This window comes from Eleutherodactylus coqui, chromosome 7 (assembly GCF_035609145.1).
Source record: "Eleutherodactylus coqui strain aEleCoq1 chromosome 7, aEleCoq1.hap1, whole genome shotgun sequence".
In the NCBI taxonomy this organism is placed as follows: Eukaryota; Metazoa; Chordata; class Amphibia; order Anura; family Eleutherodactylidae; genus Eleutherodactylus; species Eleutherodactylus coqui.
The window spans coordinates 75745176-75767303 of record NC_089843.1 but is presented as its reverse complement, the minus strand read 5'-3'; the positions used below and the strand labels follow the sequence as shown (position 1 = coordinate 75767303).

General features: G+C 41.1%; 1 protein-coding gene across 2 annotated transcripts in view; it reads right to left on the bottom strand.

Moving 5' to 3' along the window:
* The window catches only part of PPARGC1A (PPARG coactivator 1 alpha), a 130210-nt gene that overhangs the window by 75081 nt on the left and 33001 nt on the right, over positions 1–22128 (bottom strand). Inside the window, exons 3-4 of one of the 2 annotated variants that reach the window (XM_066573229.1) lie at positions 8530–8724; positions 952–1074 (exon numbers count right to left, since the gene is read on the bottom strand). In XM_066573229.1, the coding sequence (XP_066429326.1) occupies positions 952–1074; positions 8530–8724 (318 nt within the window). Of the gene's footprint in view, positions 1–951; positions 1075–8468; positions 8725–22128 lie in introns of those variants that run through there. The other variant, XM_066573230.1, reaches the window with a different exon arrangement.

Sequence of the window (22128 nt, the reverse complement as noted above, 5' to 3'; positions counted from 1 at the left end):
CAATGGGTGAGATAAAATTGTATTACTTTCATGCAAGTGGAATTTTAATTTTTCCTACTGACAATACATGTGATTTTCCCCCGCATGAAAATTTCACGTTCATCAACGCGTTGCGATTTTCTTGCAAACTGCATTGCTCTCATATAGAAAATCACAATTGTGCAAGCTTCATAGCTATCTGAGTTCGTCACCCACATAAATAAAACCTTAGGCCAACTTCACGCAGATGTATGTTTTTATGGAATCAAGGTTTCGTTTTTTTGCACGTGCATTGGCGTATTTTATTGTAGTTTTCGCACACGACAAAAAATAAAAGCACCGATACTCTCAGCCATTGAAATGGCTAATCAGTATGAGTTCAGGATCTGTTTTTTTCCTGCACGATTGCAGTGTTTCTTGCATCTCCTACCACATTGTGCACACATTTGCGCATGCCTTTTGACTTCTATGATGACTTTTGGTGCGCACAACCGAAATGCGCAGAAAAATAGGCGCATGTCTAATCCATTAAACTCAATGGGTTTTACTCACTTCGTATTCCGCACGCAAATTTTGCACACGTAAATACGCCTGTGTGAAGCCAGCCTTAGAAAAGGGGGCCATTTCTTTCCAGGAATAGCACTATGGACTGTGACTGGTATTGCAGCTCAATCCCAATAAACAGCTGAAGTGCAATACCAGAAACAGCCTACGGACAAAAGTGGCGCTGCTTTTGAAAAAAAAAATATCATTTTTTTTAATCACATACAACCCCTCTAACATTACAATCGGTTCCTGTAAAACAAGAGATAATGAATCGTGACTGATAAAGTCAGTGGGATCACAGAGCGCCAAATGACAAACTCATCTCCGCTACATCTGAGAGTACAGAATGCCATCTAATTCCAGTTTGGCTTCTACCACTTATTATTCCATTTATTTTTAGACAGATGAAAAGAAAGAAATTTGTACCTTGACGGGTGCAGGGCTTGTCCTGATCCTCTGATTAGGGCTTTCATGGTTGTGCGCACTGAGTCCAATGCATTCATTATAAATCAGCTGAGTGTTAGCTGGAGCCAGTAAGAGCTTTTTAAGCTAGAAACATAAGACGAGAGGGGCACAGTTACTAGACAATGCAGACCAGAGGGGCACAGTTACTAGACAATGAAGACGAGAGGGGCACAGTTACTAGACAATGCAGACGAGAGGGGCACAGTTACTAGACAATGCAGACGAGAGGGGCACAGTTACTAGACAATGAAGACCAGAGGGGCACAGTTACTAGACAATGCAGACAAGAGGGGCACAGTTACTAGACAATGCAGACAAGAGGGGCACAGTTACTAGACAATACAGACGAGAGGGGCACAGTTACTAGACAATGCAGACAAGAGGGGCACAGTTACTAGACAATACAGACGAGAGGGGCACAGTTACTAGACAATGAAGACTAGCGGGGCACAGTTACTAGACAATGAAGACGAGAGGGGCACAGTTACTAGACAATACAGACGAGAGGGGCACAGTTACTAGACAATGAAGACCAGAGGGGCACAGTTACTAGACAATGAAGACGAGAGGGGCACAGTTACTAGACAATGAAGACCAGAGGGGCACAGTTACTAGACAATGCAGACGAGAGGGGCACAGTTACTAGACAATGAAGACCAGAGGGGCACAGTTACTAGACAATGCAGACGAGAGGGGCACAGATACTAGACAATGCAGACGAGAGGGGCACAGTTACTAGACAGTGAAGACGAGAGGGGCACAGTTACTAGACAATGAAGACGAGAGGGGCACAGTTACTAGACAATGAAGACGAGAGGGGCACAGATACTAGACAATGCAGACGAGAGGGGCACAGTTACTAGACAGTGAAGACGAGAGGGGCACAGTTACTAGACAATGCAGACAAGAGGGGCACAGTTACTAGACAATACAGACGAGAGGGGCACAGTTACTAGACAATGAAGACTAGCGGGGCACAGTTACTAGACAATGAAGACGAGAGGGGCACAGTTACTAGACAATACAGACGAGAGGGGCACAGTTACTAGACAATGAAGACCAGAGGGGCACAGTTACTAGACAATGAAGACGAGAGGGGCACAGTTACTAGACAATGAAGACCAGAGGGGCACAGTTACTAGACAATGCAGACGAGAGGGGCACAGTTACTAGACAATGAAGACCAGAGGGGCACAGTTACTAGACAATGCAGACGAGAGGGGCACAGATACTAGACAATGCAGACGAGAGGGGCACAGTTACTAGACAGTGAAGACGAGAGGGGCACAGTTACTAGACAATGAAGACGAGAGGGGCACAGTTACTAGACAATGAAGACCAGAGGGGCACAGTTACTAGACAATGAAGATGTTAGGGGCACAGTTACTAGACAATGCAGACGAGAGGGGCACAGTTACTAGACAATGAAGACCAGAGGGGCACAGTTACTAGACAATGAAGACGAGAGGGGCACAGTTACTAGACAATGCAGAGGAGAGGGGCACAGTTACTAGACAATGAAGACCAGAGGGGCACACTTACTAGATAATGAAAACCAGAGGGGCACAGTTACAAGACAATGCAGATGAGAGGGACACAGTTACTAGACAATGCAAACGAGAGGGGCACAGTTACTAGACAATGAAGACGAGAGGGGCACAGTTACTAGACAATGAAGACCAGAGGGGCACAGTTACTAGACAATGAAGACCAGAGGGGCACAGTTACTAGACAATGCAGACGAGAGGGGCACAGTTACTAGACAATGAAGACGAGAGGGGCACAGTTACTAGACAATGCAGACGAGAGGGGCACAGTTACTAGACAATGAAGACCAGAAGGGCACAGTTACTAGACAATGAAGACGAGAGGGGCACAGTTACTAGACAATGAAGACGAGAGGGGCACAGTTACTAGACAATGAAGACCAGAGGGCACAGTTACTAGACAATGAAGACGAGAGGGGCACAGTTACTAGACAATGAAGACGAGAGGGGCACAGTTACTAGACAATGAAGATGTTAGGGGCACAGTTACTAGACAATGAAGACAAGAGGGGCACAGTTACTAGACAATGAAGACCAGAGGGGCACAGTTACTAGACAATGAAGACCAGAGGGGCACAGTTACTAGACAATGAAGACGAGAGGGGCACAGTTACTAGACAATGAAGACGAGAGGGGCACAGTTACTAGACAATGAAGACGAGAGGGGCACAGTTACTAGACAATGAAGACCAGAGGGGCACCGTTACTAGACAATGCAGAAGAGAGGGGCACAGTTACTAGACAATGAAGACGAGAGGGGCACAGTTACTAGACAATGAAGACCGGAGGGGCATAGTTACTAGACAATGCAGACGAGAGGGGCACAGTTACTAGACAATGCAGACGAGAGGGGCACAGTTACTAGACAATGAAGACAAGAGGGGCACCGTTACTAGACAATGCAGATGAGAGGGGCACAGTTACTAGACAATGAAGATGAGAGGGGCACAGTTACTAGACAATGCAGACAAGAGGGGCACAGTTACTAGACAATGAAGACGAGAGGGGCACAGTTACTAGACAATGAAGACCAGAGGGGCACAGTTACTAGACAATGAAGACCAGAGGGGCACAGTTACTAGACAATGAAGACGAGAGGGGCACAGTCACTAGACAATGGAGACCAGAGGGGCACAGTTACTAGACAATGAAGACGAGAGGGGCACAGTTACTAGACAATGAAGACGAGAGGGGCACAGTTACTAGACAATGCAGACGAGAGGGGCACAGTTACTAGACAATGGAGACGAGAGGGGCACAGTTACTAGACAATGAAGACGAGAGGGGCACAGTTACTAGACAATGAAGACGAGAGGGGCACAGTTACTAGACAATGAAGACGAGAGGGGCACAGTTACTAGACAATGAAGACGAGAGGGGCACAGTTACTAGACAATGAAGACAAGGGGCACAGTTACTAGACAATGCAGACGAGAGGGGCACAGTTACTAGACAATGAAGACGAGAGGGGCACAGTTACTAGACAATGACAATGAGAGGGGCACAGTTACTAGACAATGAAGACTAGAGGGGCACAGTTACTAGACAATGAAGACTAGAGGGGCACAGTTACTAGACAATGACAATGAGAGGGGCACAGTTACTAGACAATGAAGATGTTAGGGGCACAGTTACTAGACAATGACAATGAGAGGGGCACAGTTTCTTGACAATGAAGGAGGGCAATTCAGTTTTAAAATATTAATTCTAATTAGTGGTGAAGAGTAAACATTTATGTAACAACATAAAGCAATCGGCACAATATAGCTGAAAAATGTAATAGATACAAATACATAGAAACCAATAGTCAAAGGGCAGACAACCTGCCGACCTTTCCTGATGTAACTGGGGCAGCACTTGGCCATTTATTCGTTCACACGGCATGCTGGGAATCAGGTATTAACAGGACTGGTATACATAGATAACAGTCTTGTCATATTGTATATTATATACAATGTATGCAGACGACAAACATGCAAGTATAGTCTGTGTCATGAACATAACCATCCCCGATTTATGGATCTTAATGCGACAGGACGTAAGTTTACATCCTGGCTGGGGGGCACTTAATGCAACAGCACTTACACTTATGTTTTGTGAATGGCACGGGCTCAGAAGCGAGCCCGTGCCAACCCACAGCAAGAGTCGGCTGTGACTGCAACAGCGGAGATCGATGAGAACACCGATCCCCGCTGTTAATCCCCTGCATGCAGCAATCAATTTATGTTGCGGTATGTAAAGGGGTCATTGAGGGAGCGCACTGTGACAGTGGGTTGCCATGGCCTATGATAGCTATTGTAAGCAATAAGGCATTGCAGTACAGAAGTACTGCAATGCATTATCATAGTGATAATAGCTTTTATGGTTCAAGTCCCCTAAAGGGACATAAAGAAAAAAAAAGTAAAAAAAAAACCTTTTCACACTTTCCACTGGTGATATATATATATGGCTGGATTCACATGGGCATCTGCGTTTTTACATTCGCCCGCCCACTGACGGCATAGAAATGCATTAATGGGTGCACAAATCTAACGTTTATGCGCCCGTTCCGATGGCCCTAGCCCCGGGCATAGATGCTGAGGTCACAATGCCATTGGGTGGGGGGAGATAGTTTAGCTCTGATAAACTGTCTCCCCCTTCCCTCCCCCTTGCTGGTTCTCTGCAAGGGGTGGAGGCGAAACAGGGCAGGAGCAGTTATGTATCCATAACTGCCTGTTATAAATTGAACACACCATTTATACTGCGTGGCAAAACAAAAATCCTGCCACAAATACAATAAGACTGATCAAAAAAACTGCATGTACCCCAAAATGGTACCAATATAAACTACAGCTTGTCATATTAAAAACAAGCCCTCACAGAGCTCTGTCCATGAGGAAATAAAAAAGGTAAGCATTTGAATATCTATATCCATCTATATCTATAGATAGATAGATAGATAGATAGATAGATAGATATGAGATAGATAGATATGAGATAGATAGATAGATAGATAGATAGATAGATAGATAGATATGAGATAGATAGATAGATATGAGATAGATAGATAGATAGATAGATAGATAGATATGAGATAGATAGATATGAGATAGATAGATAGATAGATAGATATGAGATAGATAGATAGATATGAGATAGATAGATAGATATGAGATAGATAGATAGATATGAGATAGATAGATAGATATGAGATAGATAGATAGATAGATAGATAGATAGATAGATAGATAGATAGATAGATAGATAGATAGATAGATAGATAGATAGGAGATAGATAGATAGATAGATATGAGATAGATAGATAGATAGATAGATAGATAGATAGATAGATAGATAGATAGATATGAGATAGATAGATATGAGATAGATAGATAGATAGATAGATAGATAGATAGATAAATATGAGATAGATAGATAGATAGATAGATAGATATGAGATAGATAGATAGGTAGATAGATAGATAGATAGATATGAGATAGATAGATATGAGATAGATAGATATGAGGTAGATAGATAGATAGATAGATACATAGATAGATAGATAGATATGAGATACATAGATAGATATGAGATAGATAGATAGATAGATAGATAGATAGATAGATAGATAGATAGATAGATAGATAGGAGATAGATAGATAGATAGATAGATATGAGATAGATAGATAGATAGATAGATAGATAGATAGATAGGAGATAGATAGATAGGAGATAGATAGATAGATATGAGATAGATAGACAGATAGATAGACAGATAGACAGATAGATATGAGATAGATAGATAGATATGAGATAGATAGATAGATAGATAGATAGATAGATAGATAGATAGATATGAGATAGATAGATAGATAGATAGATAGATAGATAGATAGATATGAGATAGATAGATAGATAGATATGAGATAGATAGATAGATAGATATGAGATAGATAGATAGATAGATATGAGATAGATAGATAGATATGAGATAGATAGATAGATAGATAGATAGATAGATAGATAGATAGATAGATAGATAGTAGATGTTTTTATTGTGCATTAGGGGAAAACTTAAAAAAAAACGTCTCGTTGTAATTGTACCAGCATGCAGAAATAATTTATCATGCCAATTATGATGTTTAACGCTGCAGAAACCAGGGTACCTGCGCTGGACCAGGGCAGTTTTGCTTATTTTTTTTTTTATTTTAGCCCATTTCCTACCCAGAACTTTCTTTATTTTCACTCTCGGGAACCCTCTTCTAAAGTAACACTTACATGGAGTTACTACACTTCTATATATTTTACAGATCAATAATGAATCTTGGTTTGTAAACTAAGATGAATTGACATATATGAGCGCTCTACAAAGCTTATTGTCTTTTTAGATCATGTTTCTATATTTCAATGTCAAAACGGAAGATGGTCCAGTGGCTCTACAGCACCACCTATTGGAAGACAGCATTCTTGCAAGGCAGTGTCTGACCTTTTAGAAAGGCTTTGCAACAATGATTGGGGGAAATATAAGCCAAAGCAATTAGTGTTCTCCAGAAGACCATTATTGTGTGGGTCAGGAGGAGGCCTATGATGTGGGTCGCAGGAAGTCCAGTTTCTCCTTGTGAAGAACACTTAATAGATGTGAGGAAACTTATAAGGTCATTCAATGCTCCTCTGGGAAATTTGGTATGCAAATGGAGGATGTTACAATGCCTAAAGGTAGCACTCCTGTAAGTTGATTTCTGACTTTACAACTGGCCTTGTAACATGACTGGTCTAAGCCATTGCCAGAGTCTTCTCAAGAAGGAAAAGATAACCATGTGCAGACAAACTGCTTTGGGGGTTTTCCCTTCATAGGCCTCTCACCAAGCCAGCCAGCAACTCACTATACACTGATCATGGGCAAACCCCCCCAAACTGTCTGTCTGTACATGGTTATCTTTTCCTTATGGAGAAGCCTCTGGTTTTGGCTTATATTTCCAGTCATATTACAAGGCTTGTTAAAAGGTCAGACATTGGCATAAATTCTACTTTCTAATAACTGAGTCTGTAAAGGTATTGTACCATCGTCCATTTGCATATTAAATTTCCCAGGAGCATGCAAGGTGTTTTTTGTTCTGTATTAACAGTGCACCAGACATCCATACTCCAAGAAAGCCAAGGCCTTTCTGGCTATCAGTATTTTCTATCCATAGCTATTCCGGACATGGGCGTAACTATAGAGGATGCAGGGGATGCGGTTGCACCCGGGCCCAGGAGCCTTAGGGGGCCCATAAGGGCTCTCTTCTCCATATAGTAAGCCTAGTAGAATGAATAAAGCTTTATAGTTGGGGGCCCTGCTACAGATTTTGCATTGGGGCCCAGAAGCTTCAAGTTATGCCTCTATCTCCTGATATAGATCTGGACTGGAGGCGCCAAGCAGAACATCTGACCAAGATCTGACCAAGCCCTAAATAGCCTGGTAGCCTGCTTTATTGCAAGTGTTCGCATAGCCAAACCAACATTCCTATCATCTTCTGCATATTTTATAATGGAATAGAGCTGGATGGTGAGATTTGCCAGTGACCCCATGTACTAACACTTCCTTTTACATTGCTTTGAATTCCCTTCCTTGGCCAAATACAGACACAATGGCTTCCATTACAGTGACTGAAATAATTTGAGGCTACACGTAAGTATGTATCATTTGGCCTACACTGCTCAATAAAGCCAGGAGAAGAGAGAGAACTCTTGCCTTGAAAGTGGTGAAATGGAAGATATTGATTATGGGTCCCAGATAACATTACAAATCAATGTCGGAAGTTAAAAATAAACGTCCCCAAATTAAAGCACCCATGCACTTCCCAACTCAATGGCCACTCCACTATTTCAGCATTTCAAGTTCATCACAGCTACATCATTCTTTTTTTTAGACCTAAAATTAAAGTCCAAACCTTATTTTGACTACATCATACCCATGCAGCGGGTAGCCAGAAGCACATCCAATTCCTGTTAAACAGTAGGAAGGGTTCTTACTAGTGACGGCTCTTCTGCCTCCTGTGTTGGAGGGGTGCCGTCAGGCATAGATGAAAGGCTGGGATCATGTTCACTGGTCACATCTCCATCTGTCAGTGCATCAAATGAAGGCAATCCATCCTCATCCACAGGGAGACTGTCCAGTGTCTCAGTAAGCACTGCTAGCAGGTTTTCTTCATTCTCCTCTTCTATCTTCTGCAAGAACAATAATTGAAAGTGTCAATAATATAATAAACTGCCATCATTTCACCACTAGTCAACCTACACCAAGTACATACATTCAATGTCACTGCTTTGTAATTAGATGTCACTGGCTTATCATTAGCTGCTGTCAACTGGTGCCTTTTATGGCCTTGATGCAGGATTTAGTATGGGACTCCTGAGGTATGGTCTCTCAGCAAAGCACATCAACGGCCGAGGGCACACAGATTAGCCGATACAACTACTTAACGTCTATGCAATCCAGTGTTGGAGGTCAATGAAAAAATTGATTGGACAGATTGGATTTCCTGTCCAATTCTATTGTTGCCACTAAGTGTCTTGAAGATGCTTATCTTCCTTCTCCATTAAAGCAAATTAAGAAAACCTCTTTCGGCCAACAATTAAGTCTATGGAATTAGGCATTATAGCGTGTACAATAATTTCTGTTTCAACTGTATAATACATGTGGGACGCCATACCTGTAGATTAGTCAATATGCTGTAACCAAGACCATCATACTTCTAGAATCAGTTGGGTTGGACTGGCATACCAGCGTACTGTCACTTGGGTTCGTACACTGACAAAATAATAGATCCAAAAGCCCAGCAGAAGGAAATACTACTTAAAGCTATACAGTTGCCTTTAAGGTACTGTGGATTTAGTTTTCCTATTCTGATACAAGAGTAGAACAACTGATTCCTTGGCTGAAACCGATCTGTCCTATGATGGAAATGAATGGTGCCATAGGACCCCGTTGGCTCTAATGGGGTCTGTTCAGCTTCCATCATACAGTCTGTCATTTTTCAGAATGGTACAGTATTGCAAGCAGCACTGTTATGTTTTGGAGTTTTTCGAAAAACTGTGATGAAGACTATGACAGACATCTGGTTCAGATGTGAATGAAGCCTAATATTGTTTATAGCACATCGTATACATGGACGAAGTCTCACACATATATAGTATAAACAGTCTGCTCATAAGGATTGGATTTTTTCGTTTTTGGGGTGTTGCAAAATGCGTAAAATTCAGACCATGCATGGCCGCCTTAATACTGGCCATGGACTTTAAATAGCTGATTCTATTATTCTATGCCTTGCTCATTCGGCCAATAGCTATTTCTCCTGACCCCATGCACAAGTATGCTTGACTTGGCTACGCATGTATGTAATCTGAATAGGAAGAGGGGATTTAGCCGCTGCCAGACACCTGGCAGTCGTTTCTCTCCCTTGAGAACAAAAGTATCCAACATGTTGAAATCCATTCATCTGCGGTGGATGGAAAGTCAAGCCACGCACATTTGATAGTCAGTCAGTCCTGCTGTAACTGGTGGGTTTGGCTGACATAATGTGTATGGCCACCTTTAACAGGGTTTTCCAGGACTATATTATTGAAAACCTATTCTTAGGATCGGTCAGCAAAAGTTCGTTGATGGTGATATCCCCACTGATCAGCTGGTTGACTAGGTGGTGGTACAGAGGTGAGCACTGTAGCCTCTTCTCAGGCCTATCACGCCACATTCATTGGTCATATGGCCTGAGAGCAGCTCCGTCCCAATCCAGTGAATGGGACTGAGCTACAATACCAGGCACAGCTGCTATACAATGTACGGTGCGGCACTCACTTCAATCAGGTGGTGAACCCTTGCTGATCAACTATTGATGTCCTGATAGGTCATCAATAGTTTAGTGTTGAAAACCCCCTTTAACAGAGATCATATTAACCCTTTCCAATCCAATTTTAGATTCAGGATTTCCTAAAAGGCTTTCTCTTTTTGCTGTTATACAGCGGTGCCATCTGCTGGCTAAAGCCAGTGTGTGTGCACCAGAGAGGCTCTGACAGCAGAGTGACTGGCAATAGACGGTAAGAATACCCTGTCGGACGTCTTCTGACATTGGAGCTGTAGAAGCTTCAATCAGAATGTAGGAAGACGTCAGACAGTGGATTAGAAAGGGTTAAGAGAAGTCAACCCTTTGTCAAAAAAGTATGTCTCCACTATGTGACGGAAAAGAATAAAGAGATGGCTACATAAATCCAACATTATCGTTATTACACAGAAATACAGCAACATGATGGATATCCTCTGGCTATTTATCTTCTGTCAGCTATACAGTCTATTGGCCCTTTCAGGTATACCGATAACCTGACCTGGCCATTATAAATGAGGGCCAAGTATAAGAGCGTTATCTATATGTCTTGGTGTAAGACAAGGGCAAGCTCTTGCATATTTGCAAATATGGCTGGATTTCAAATACCCTTGCCAAGATCCCATGGTCATACCGCCACTCGACTGTATTATGTTAGTTATCTACTTTACAAAGATAAGTCCCCTATAGATTACCATGAAAGCAAATAATCACGACTGTAGTAGTCAGTACAGATTTTAACACAATGGCAGCGCTCAACAAGACGCCACACTAATGATATAAATAGGACCGCGTACAACAGAAGATGACGGCAATTGTTAAATCTTCGTCACTTGGATGTAGAACTTCACAAGCTGTAAATATCTTTAAAAAAAAAAAAAGATTGTATAGAAGCTGAAATAAATGGAGACAACTATCCAGAACAGAACAAATCAGTAAGCAATTTATTAAGCTGTGAGAGGGGCTTTGCAGTGCAGTCAAACAGATGCCCTATATTACTATGGCATGATGCCATCTCTCCAGCTGTGGCACAATCTTGCAATGAGTGGCTGTTTACTGACTGAATGTGTGACACTAAAAGTCTAAGCTGTCACCTAACAGCGCACTCTTTCTGCATTTGTCACTAGAGACAAAGCCCTGCTTGTGCATTAGGCATTAGGCACATACAATAGGTTACCGGTAAACCACGGCCCATTTTATTTACTGTATACTAAACCCATAAAAGCTGGGCAGTACCAGGCAAATATTGACATATAAATCTACAAAAAAAACTGGCACCATAGCAAAAGAGAATATCTATTAGAATATCACAACCGAAGTCTCCTCCATTTAAGCCCTCTGCCCGGAGACAACACATGTACAAAGTGGGTGATTAGTTACTGCAGTCATCAATAGACTGGCACCCATTCCGGTTGACACATTCCTTGGGCGCAGGTCTTCTTCGGAGCAGTCTCAATTAGTTTTATACAACTTCCAGCAATCAAAAGCCTGGGAGAAAGCTATGTATGTAACAAAGATGACTGCGCTAAACAATTAATGTCACATTATATTATCGCCTGTGTCCCAATTTACACGGCAAATAAATCAACGTCACAATAAATAAAGCGCATTTGCCGACTAACACATGTCTGTTTGGAAAGTGACATGGCAGAGCAGCCCATTACTTACTAAAATGACTCTGCAAGGTAACCTTTATATTTTTGACGAAGCCATTATTTCTAATTATCGCAAATTGCTATTTATATAGAAACAAATTTATTAACTGCGGAGGAATAGATGGAGTTCTGGGGCGGTAAATCAATCAAAAGGTGGGAAGTACACAAGCTTGGAACCAATTGTTCTGCGAGATAACAAGACGGAATATTGTCTGTTCTGTGGAGGAGACAATTAAAGTGTCCTTACGTATTCTGCAGGCAGGCAGTGCTTGTGGGCTGGGCAGGAGGAATACCGGTCAATGGTCATGTTAGCATTTCAAGTGAAACCATTGAACTGGTGTGAACTGGGATGAATGGCAAATAGCGTAGTACTTTAGAACGCACTCAAGAATAATCCTCAACGCATCAAAGCGCACTTGAAATGATGCCGTTTCTTATTGCTTGCACTCACTTCTCAATGGATGACTGCAAAACTATTTAACCTTAGTGTTTTGTGTGCCTACTGCTAAATCGGTTTGCAGCCAGACCGCTGACGGTATATAGTGCCGTCCCATAGGACATATTTTATATACAAAAGAAATGTATATACCATTGTGCATGCCACGTCATAGAACTGTGTGCATTAGCTATGTTTAATATTTTCAAGGCACCCCAATAATACAAATATTAGGCCAAACCAATTTTACACATAATAGACGATAAGAAAAAATATAAGCGCTCACCACCCCGTTCCATCCAACCCCACTTCAGTAGCCAATTTGATACAGTCAAAAAGCACACTGCGTCAATGATGGAAAACATCACCATATACTCAACCTACAACGTAGTGTGGTTAAAGAGCTACATGTTACAATTAGGGGCAACAGTAGTAATCAGCTGTCGAAAACGCAATGACAACCACTAAAGGGAGGCACAATTGGCGCAGTTAGCACATGCTTTAGAAACCGTTTCTATTGTATGTATGCACTATCATAACCTAATAGCTTCTTCATGCCATGGCGCCAACTGACCCGCACTGTACATCCAACGGTTGGATGTATGTGTGGGTCTGGTATGACTTCACGATGTCCGCACCGGACCACGTGATGGGCTTGCCATCCTACTCAGCACTAGACGCTGAGGGAGAAGCATCTCCTTTCTGTTGGTGGGTTGATAGGCTGGCTGAGCTGTCTACTGTCTCAGTCAGTCTAGCAGTGGCTACTTTTAGGCATTTATTCCGCTTCTTCTTTGTAGAGGATGCCGGAAATATTTTTGTATACTGATTATGCTCGGTGGTTAAGAGACCTCATCTTGTTCTTTTGTCTTTTCAGTCCTCCCCTATCCAATTCTCACATATCCCCTTCCCTTTATTTTACACCTAGAAACATATAGGAAATATGGTGACATTCCAGAGGTGGGGTTGCCCTTTGTGAGGCGAGTACTCTGCTTAGTGTGCAAGTCCAGTTGAGTCAAATCAGGGTAAACTTTTAGTCCTCTTCACCATGACTCCTCTCCGTTGTTCCACATGCAGCAACACTCTTGAGCATTGCTGAGTTTGTTTGCCCTGCCCCACACTTCATGACATACAAAGGCAGTGCATTTTATTAAACCAAACTCTACTAAACAAACTGGAATTATGCATCACTCAATGGGAGGATACAAATAGTTTTAACGTTACATATGATTAACTGGAATTTCACACTTATAACATGTGTCTACATAGAACAGTCTTCGCAGTCCGCGAATATGGACTCAATGCACCGTAGGTGCAAGACAGATCTCCTCTACTTCCTTTGGTGTCTCCTGCCACCATGTCCATTACAAGTAGGGGGATTACTTTGATGGGACAAGGCACTTTATTTTTGTATATATATCCATCATCACTAACCACTGTCCTCGTGATATTTCATATTCATCATTGTACTTCATATTACGAAGGTCTGCGGTATGTCAACCTCATGGTCTAATAAACTGTAGGTGCCGGAGCACATTACTAAATTTAGGGCCACCATGTTACTGCGGGTTCACACACACCATAGGTGCAAATATTATCTATAATAATTTCAATCTCATGTGAATCTAAGCGTGTGAAGTTGTCTCCCCAAAAGGGCCATGTCCCCCATCACACCATTTTACACTTCACATTATATCATATAATGAACATCCTATAACTCCTATTAGGTAAACATCATATAACTCCAATTATCTAAACACAAAACATCCCATTGCATCATCCCAATTATAGTAACATAGTAACATAGTTTGTAAGGCCGAATGAAGACAATGTGCATCTAGTCCAGCCTGTCTCTCCTGTGTTGTTGATCCAGAGGAAGGCAAAAAACCCCAAGGCCAGAAGCCAATTAGCCCTTTTGGGGAAAAAATTCCTTCCCGACTCCCTAATGGCAATCAGACTGTTCCCTGGATCAACCCCTAATAGTTCCTACCTGCCTGTATATCCGGATTAACAATTAACCTAAGATTTATATCCTGTAATATCCTTCCTCTCCAGAAAGACATCAAGTCCCCTTTTAAACTCCTCTATGGATTTTGCCATCACTACATCCTCAGGCAGAGAGTTCCACAGTCTTACTGCTCTTACAGTAAAGAAACCTTTTCTATGTTGGTGATTAAACCTGCTTTCCTCTAAACGTAGCGGATGTCCTCTTGTTACCGTCGTAGTCCTGGGTGTAAACAGATCTTTGGAGAGATCCTTGTATTGTCCCCTCATGTATTTATACATAGTTATTTGGTCGCCCCTTAGCCGTCTTTTTTCCAGGGTAAATAATCCCAATTTTGATAGCCTCTCTGGGTATTCCAGTCCCGTCATTCCATGTATTAGTTTGGTTGCTCTTCTTTGAACCACCTCCAGTACTGTAACATCTTTCCTGAGCATTCCCTGTATCACAGTCCCTGGGGAGATACTCCCTCAGTTTTAGTTGGTCCATCACTGCACACACTAAAGTCGTTGGACTGGTCTTGGATTTCTTGCAGCTTTTGTCTATTACAAGTCTACAGTGCAGTCATCTTCTTCAGGGACCACATCCCAAGCAGGAAGAGAGATTTACTCTCCTTCCACGTGGTCTATAATCTTTTGGCCCCTGGGTCATCAGGCCCACTCACTGAAATATCTGTTGGGTCTCTGGTAATGGCTGCACAACATCCTCCACATCCCTGTGAACAGCTCCCACAGTGCTGCTGCCCACACACTGGTTTGGAGTCTGTCTGTCTCTACCTCTGTGAAGTAGCTCCTGCTGCTGCCACACACACCACTCATATCTATGGGCCAAGATGGCCACTATGACATCACCTACGAGTGGGTTTTAGTCTTCATTACAGCCCCAGTATACACAACTTGTCCTAGTGACTTTCAGGACCTTAGTGATGTCACAATCATGTAACCAATATCTCTGTAGGACATTCTAGCCATGTATAGGCAGGTATATCAAAAATATATCAAAATATTTTTAACCTTTTAAGTTCCCCCCTTACAGCCACTCCAATGCCCTTTCAGCAGCCAGGGGACCCACCCCCTGCCATATAACTATAGCAGCACTATCTCAAAAGTCAAGTATCAGGGTGATGGGGGAGCTTTTCTGGGCAACAGGAAACTCTCCCTAACTGCGCCCCTGCCCTTTCATCCAATGCATATGACCAACTTTTAGGTCCTGTCTACATGGCCCAATAGTTCTTCAATGTATTTTGGGTATTAAACCACATGGACTGGGCTTGGTTAGATTTAACTGACTGTGTATGATACATGGGATGCCTTCTGTTTTGTTGCATCCCTGGCATCCAGAGGCACCATTGCTTTGCACTAATACATTATGAAGGTAGTGACATAAACATAAGTAATGTATGTAATAATAGATATATTACTTCTGTGTGTGGGTGTGCATGGACCAGTAAAGTGAGAAAATCAAGAGTCACGTATCAGCATAATAGATCGCAATCTCTTATATATTCCGAGTTCTGACCTGTTCTGGGCTCAACGAGGACTAGCTTGAAAGTCATTGCTGTGAAGAATTAGGCAATTGGAATTGCCTTTCAAGGTTGTTAAGTTGCTGATAAAACAGCTGTGAGCGTACGAATGCTTTCCATGCACAAACCCATCACATTCAAAGAGTTTTTCACCAATTTTACCAATATGCTGCAACAAGTAACAACCTTGAAAATATTAATGCATTTCAACCCTTACAAAGCCAAAACATGGAATAAAATGCTCAATATATTCCAGATATCTGCCAGTATCAATTTTTCCAGTAAATATGCCCTGATCCCACCTGGAGTAATGTTCTATGGTAAGTTACTATAAAATAAGTTCTATTATTTTTCTATTTAGCCAACGTTTTGTCACATATGAGCAAAATGCATGATGCCCACGTGAATGAGAAAAATGATTAAATTCAAGCCTTAAGAGTTTGTCTCATCCCTAATAGAAAATATGGACATTCCAATGAGAGCTGCAACTGCAGTTACAAGTGCTGGCCACAACACTGGGGTCAGCACAGTAGCTTCTGCTCCGACCTCAGTGTCTACCAATGCTGTCAGCGAGCGCCCAATCAGCTCATTTGCCAGGGCCAACTATTGATGATGTATCCTAAGCATAGGTCATTAATAGTATTTTCAGTAGAAAACCCCTTTGAATAAACTAGATTCTAACTTTAATAACTATTTGAACTCACTTAAAATTTCTGAATGGTTGCTTATTGTTCCATTGTTTCATGCAACAATGTATGTAAAGCTAAATAAACAATTGTTGCGCTTCACCAGAGAACGATGAAGCGTAACAAGTGCTTATTTAATTCATCAACTTTGGAAAGATTAGGCAGTTCTTCATATTGTTTGCTACACCCATGTGCTTAATGTGGATAGACTCACTTTTTACAGTATCTAGAAAGGCTTTAAAGGGGTTTTTACTACCAAAATAACCATTTATCGCTATAGGAAAAGTGATAAAACCTGCGATCGCTGGTGATCCAATCGCTGTGACCCCCAGGCATCAAGAGAATGACACACTCGAGTCCCCCTAATGAAGAAAGCAATGGTGCACACATGCATGACCAGAGCAACATTCCCTGTCCATGGCCATAGCTGAGCAACCCAGTGGCTGAAGCTACAGCAATTATACATTCATCACCTATCCTATTGATAGGCTATAATTTGCATATTATACACACTTCCAAGGGAAAGCGTGTATTATATGACATCCTAACCCAAAACTTTATAATCAGAACTCATTCTTTTTTATAAATTATGCATAAAAACTCATCATAATGATTCTATTAGCAAGTCTCAAATGGGGTGTAATATAGATCCTTTAGGGAAAAATCTAAATTCGAACTTGGTAAAACCCAACAGGAACTCCGTCCAATAACTATATAAATATTTGAAAAGTACAATAACAAAAAGAACAAATAATATTTAACAAACACGTTTTTTTTTTCCTAACCGCCTTCTGTAGTATTTTCCTTGGCAGAAAATCAGATATATGAAAAAAAAAATGTATAGATATTTTTGGCTGCTTGACAGGATAATATATGAAGAAAAATGAGTGATGTGCAGGGTTATGCATGAACATTTGTTTTAGGGAATATGGAATTGAATGAGATATATTGCTTTCTTTCTAAATAATAGATTAGGAAGCAGTTTCTCTCGCATCCTTTCATCTGAAGGTAGAAGAGAAAAAAAAATACCCGCTATAGCTTTTCATGGGCATTCAATAGCTTTATGGTGTCAAGAATTTGCATCCACTTATACTGCTACAGGCCTCGCTTCTTCATACAAGTCTTGGAGATGAATGAATGATGAAATATGGCGCCTATAAAGTTGTTCCTTAGGGACAACGCCATAAAAATAGAGTCAGAAAGAGCTGGAATGAAATATTGGAGATGTCAGCTGAAGATATTGACATAGAGATGAATACCCAGAGCTCTGAGCTTAGGTCTCAGGTAGTCCCTGGCAGACAGATGGTACATCACAGCAACGGATGTTATAGGCATGTCGGCAGTGTGGGTGACAGTTCATATTTATGGGTCAGGTCATAAAGAAAGGCCAAGTTGTCAGATAAAAACAGCATTAGGCAGTATTATTAAAACAGAGCAGGCATTGATGGCTTGTTTTTAGTGCAAACAAAGCCTAGTACCGGTTATTGGTCCTAGAAATGGGGCTGCATGGGTCAATCTGTATGAAAAAGGCAAAAGTTAATAAAAACTCTGGAAAATTTAGGCAACAATAGGCCGTCTTGACAAATTACCATTAGAAGTGTTGGTAAGTCAAGCTGATGTGATATTTTTGTAATACAGAATCTAGCCAGGTATCAATGGCCTATCCTGAAGTGTTGAGAAATTCGAAAAGGGTTTGTGTAAAGCCACACTTCTCAACCGTATGTTAATATGTTGCCCGGGCAAGTTCGGTTAGGACACCTTTATAAAGACCTATGAAGGCCGACCTAGTGAGTCTATTCTTGTATTTACGTTAATTAGCTATTCCTTTTTATCCGACTGGCAATTTGCCCCCAAGTTGACTAGCGTCGGTTTTTAAAGGGGTACACTATTTATGAGACTATGCACAACGGTCATGTTTGAGCTTTCCATCAGATGTTTATGCTGGGAGTTTGGCGTGACTTAAAACTCCAATGGAAGACTCCGACATATGAAACTAAATATGCATACAGTAGCATATGTCATCCATTGACTCCCATTGTAAAAACAAGCACATAACTTGGAGGATGCCTAAAGATAACAGCATTTAGTGTTGTAAGGGGGACAGGGGCCTGGTCACAATTGCAACCACTGTGACCCCTATAGTTATGCTAATGACCTCTGCATTGAAAAGATGATTACTTATATAAAATATTTGACTTTTCTATGCAGAGGTTAGTAGATAAGGCATATCAAAATATGCAATGCCAAAATGATAATTGCTTAGCCTCCTTCCGGTGAATGCAGCCCTGTGGATACATTTGGATTGTATCAGTGATGCCTAAGTCTGATGTCAGCACCAAGACTTTACCCAAAATTTATGACAAACATGAAGATAACAGAGTCATTGAAAAATTTACAGCAAGCTCTAAAGCAGTTACAATCAAGTGCATAATTTTCCATCTGTCAGAGACATCTGAGTCCTGCAAACAAATCAAACATTCAAAAGGGATTGTCTCCTGTCTACAAACTCATTACATATGCCCTTTTGGGACATTATGTATATAGGAGAGTCCACACTGCACTCATTTTTCTAAGCCAGAAAGGAGAGTTAAGGGCCTTTTACGCGGTCCAATAAGTGCAAATGACCACTAAAGAAATACAGGTTGGACTGTAATCTCTCCATGTAAATGGAGACTTGTAGCCAATGAGACAGCTCTATTGGCGGGAACGATCATATTAGCAATTGTTCATCCTGTAACCGAATTTGAATCGTGTTGTGTAAAGACCTGGTAGATGTATTTATTTTACACATTTATATAGTACTTATATATTCCACAATGTTGTGCATCACTTAATGTCCCCATTGGGGCTCACAGTCTAAGTTCCCTATTAGTATGTCTTTGGTGTGTAGGGTAAACCGACACAAAAATGGGGAGAACATACAAAATCCATGCAGATATTGCCCCTGGTGGGATTTGAACCCAAGACCGCAGCGCGGCAAGGCTAACCCTGTGCTGCCCAAATCTAATTTATTAGAGCTCATCTACTGGAGCAAACTGCTCCATGTAAAAGAACCTTTAGTCTTAAAGAGCAGCTCTGTTCCTGTCAAAGCCAGCTCATCCATGATTTGACTAGATGTGGCTTCCTGGGATTATTGAGGGTTTGAGATGTTGTACCCGCACTGATTAGCTATTTACAAAAAAAAAAAAATATTTGTAAGCCAGTCCCTTTAATTTGCATCTTATACCATTATATCTATGTCCAGCTACATAAATGTTGTTGACTGGCGAAGGAATTTCATAGATTGGAGGAACAGAATCTATATATTAATTTTAGCATCTGGTGAGTGTAATTGTGTCCTTTAGTTATTGGAAATACTTTAATGTATAGAAGCCTCCACTGGCCAAACCTTTCCTGAAATTGTCTTCATAAAATTAAAAAAAAAAATGTAGAATAAACAGTGTTGATTGAGCGAACAACCTTTTTTAAGTCGAACTCTGCTAAAAGTTGAGTTTGGCATGAACTCGAACCAAGCTTTTAGCAAAGCTCTACCTGACACAGGGTTCTAATGGTTCCATTCACCCAACACTAGTCCTGAACCTGGTATATAACACCATCAAAGAGCCATAAGAGCCCTGTATAACACTCTGGGTGTGTGTCGTACAGGGCTTTTATGGCTCTTCGGCAGTGTTCTACATTAGGGGTTTTGGTGAACTTGGAGTACGGTTCAAACTAATTCGAACCAAGCTTCAAAAGTTCACTCATCACTTATAATAAAGATTGTTTCATTGTACCTCCCTTTAAAGTCATACACAGCCCTTTTATAGTCTTAGAATGTATAATGAACCCCACTTAATTACTAATACTATGTGAGGTGATCACTTGACTGACGGCTTCATCCTGGTTGTCTATAACAAGTTTATTTTATGATGGACACTTCAATAAACAGCTTAACTGAACACTTTCTAGGAAAATCAGAAGAGAGCGCAACAAGTACTATAGAAGTTGCAAAACTGGACTTTCATCTCCATGAGTCACAAAGAAGTCAAATCGCTAGAGAAATATTCCGCCCCATGATCACAAGCGCAATTCACATTTGTGAAATCAATTAACGATTAGATTGTATTTGTGTAAACCTCATATCTTTCATGTCCTTGACACCATGCTTTGATTCTAAAAAGAATCTAGGAGCGAGCTATCACCGGGCTGACTGCATTAACAAGGCGACGATAAGATACTGTTCTTCTGGAGCCCGAGCATTGGTTGTAGGCCCAATATGAAAAATTTATGGTAATTGAAACCACTGAATCTTTAGAAATGCAGTCAATTTAAGTCAGTATCAAAAGGTCACTCTTTTCAATTTCTACTTGATGCTGAGAACAATATTGAGAAAACACCTGAAAGCAAATGATCTTATCAGTCTTTAGACCTTAACATTTACTGACTGAGTAAAGTAATTTGCTGATTAGTAAATAAATGCATTACCTGTAGCCAAGATGATTTGTACCAGATTGAGATCACTAGGGGGAGGATGTCCCGGTAACACAAGAACTTGACTTTGTAAAACTATTAATGAAGGTATATATATTGGGTATAGCAGGCTGTTGTGTCAGGATACATTCACAATGTTGTATCTTCAGCTTATGAAGAATTGTTCCTGCTGTCTTCAATGGAACTAAAATACTTGTGTAAATGTAGCCATAGTGTGATACTTTTAGCTACTTTCTTCCAACAGCGCCACTTTTGACCATGGGCTGTGTGTGGTATTGCAACTGTTTGGTTCTTGAATCATTTTTCATTGTTGTTAAAGGGCCACTCCGGTGATTTTTTTAAAAAAAAATCATTCATTATATAGCTAGCCCCCCAGTAAATATAAGTGGGGTACCTTAATTTTTTCTGTCTGAATCTTTCAGCCTCTTTTTCCCCAGATGGTCATGTAATCTCAATTCTGACAAGCTAACATCTACTTGGGGTTATGGATTCTTTTACTAGATAGTTTCTTAGTTTGTGTGATGTTGTTACATGGATCTACCACAGAACTTTCATACAAATAATTAAACTGTCCCCCCGGAAGGCAGAAATGGTATAGCCTTGACTAATGCTGTGCTGATGCATCATGCGATTGATTTGAAAGTGAAATCAAAATATTTTCCTCTCAAGATGATGGCTGATAAGTATCAGACAGGAGGCTGCACTGCATGGAAGTGGCTGCAATACACAGAGGAGACCTCCAGAGTGTGACCCACAATCAGATGAAGGCGGCAGAGATAGAAAAATTAGTTTTTTTCTTTTGCCCCCCAAAATAATAGCCGTTATATCTCAGGTGATAATCAATGATACACATAGGTTGTCACTGAGCTTTCACATGAATGACAAGTCTTCCAAGTTAGGGCCTATTCACACGAGCGTATATCGGCCGGCCGTGAAAATGTCCGGCCGATATATACGCAACCGTTTGATGCACGGGGCGGCGTATAC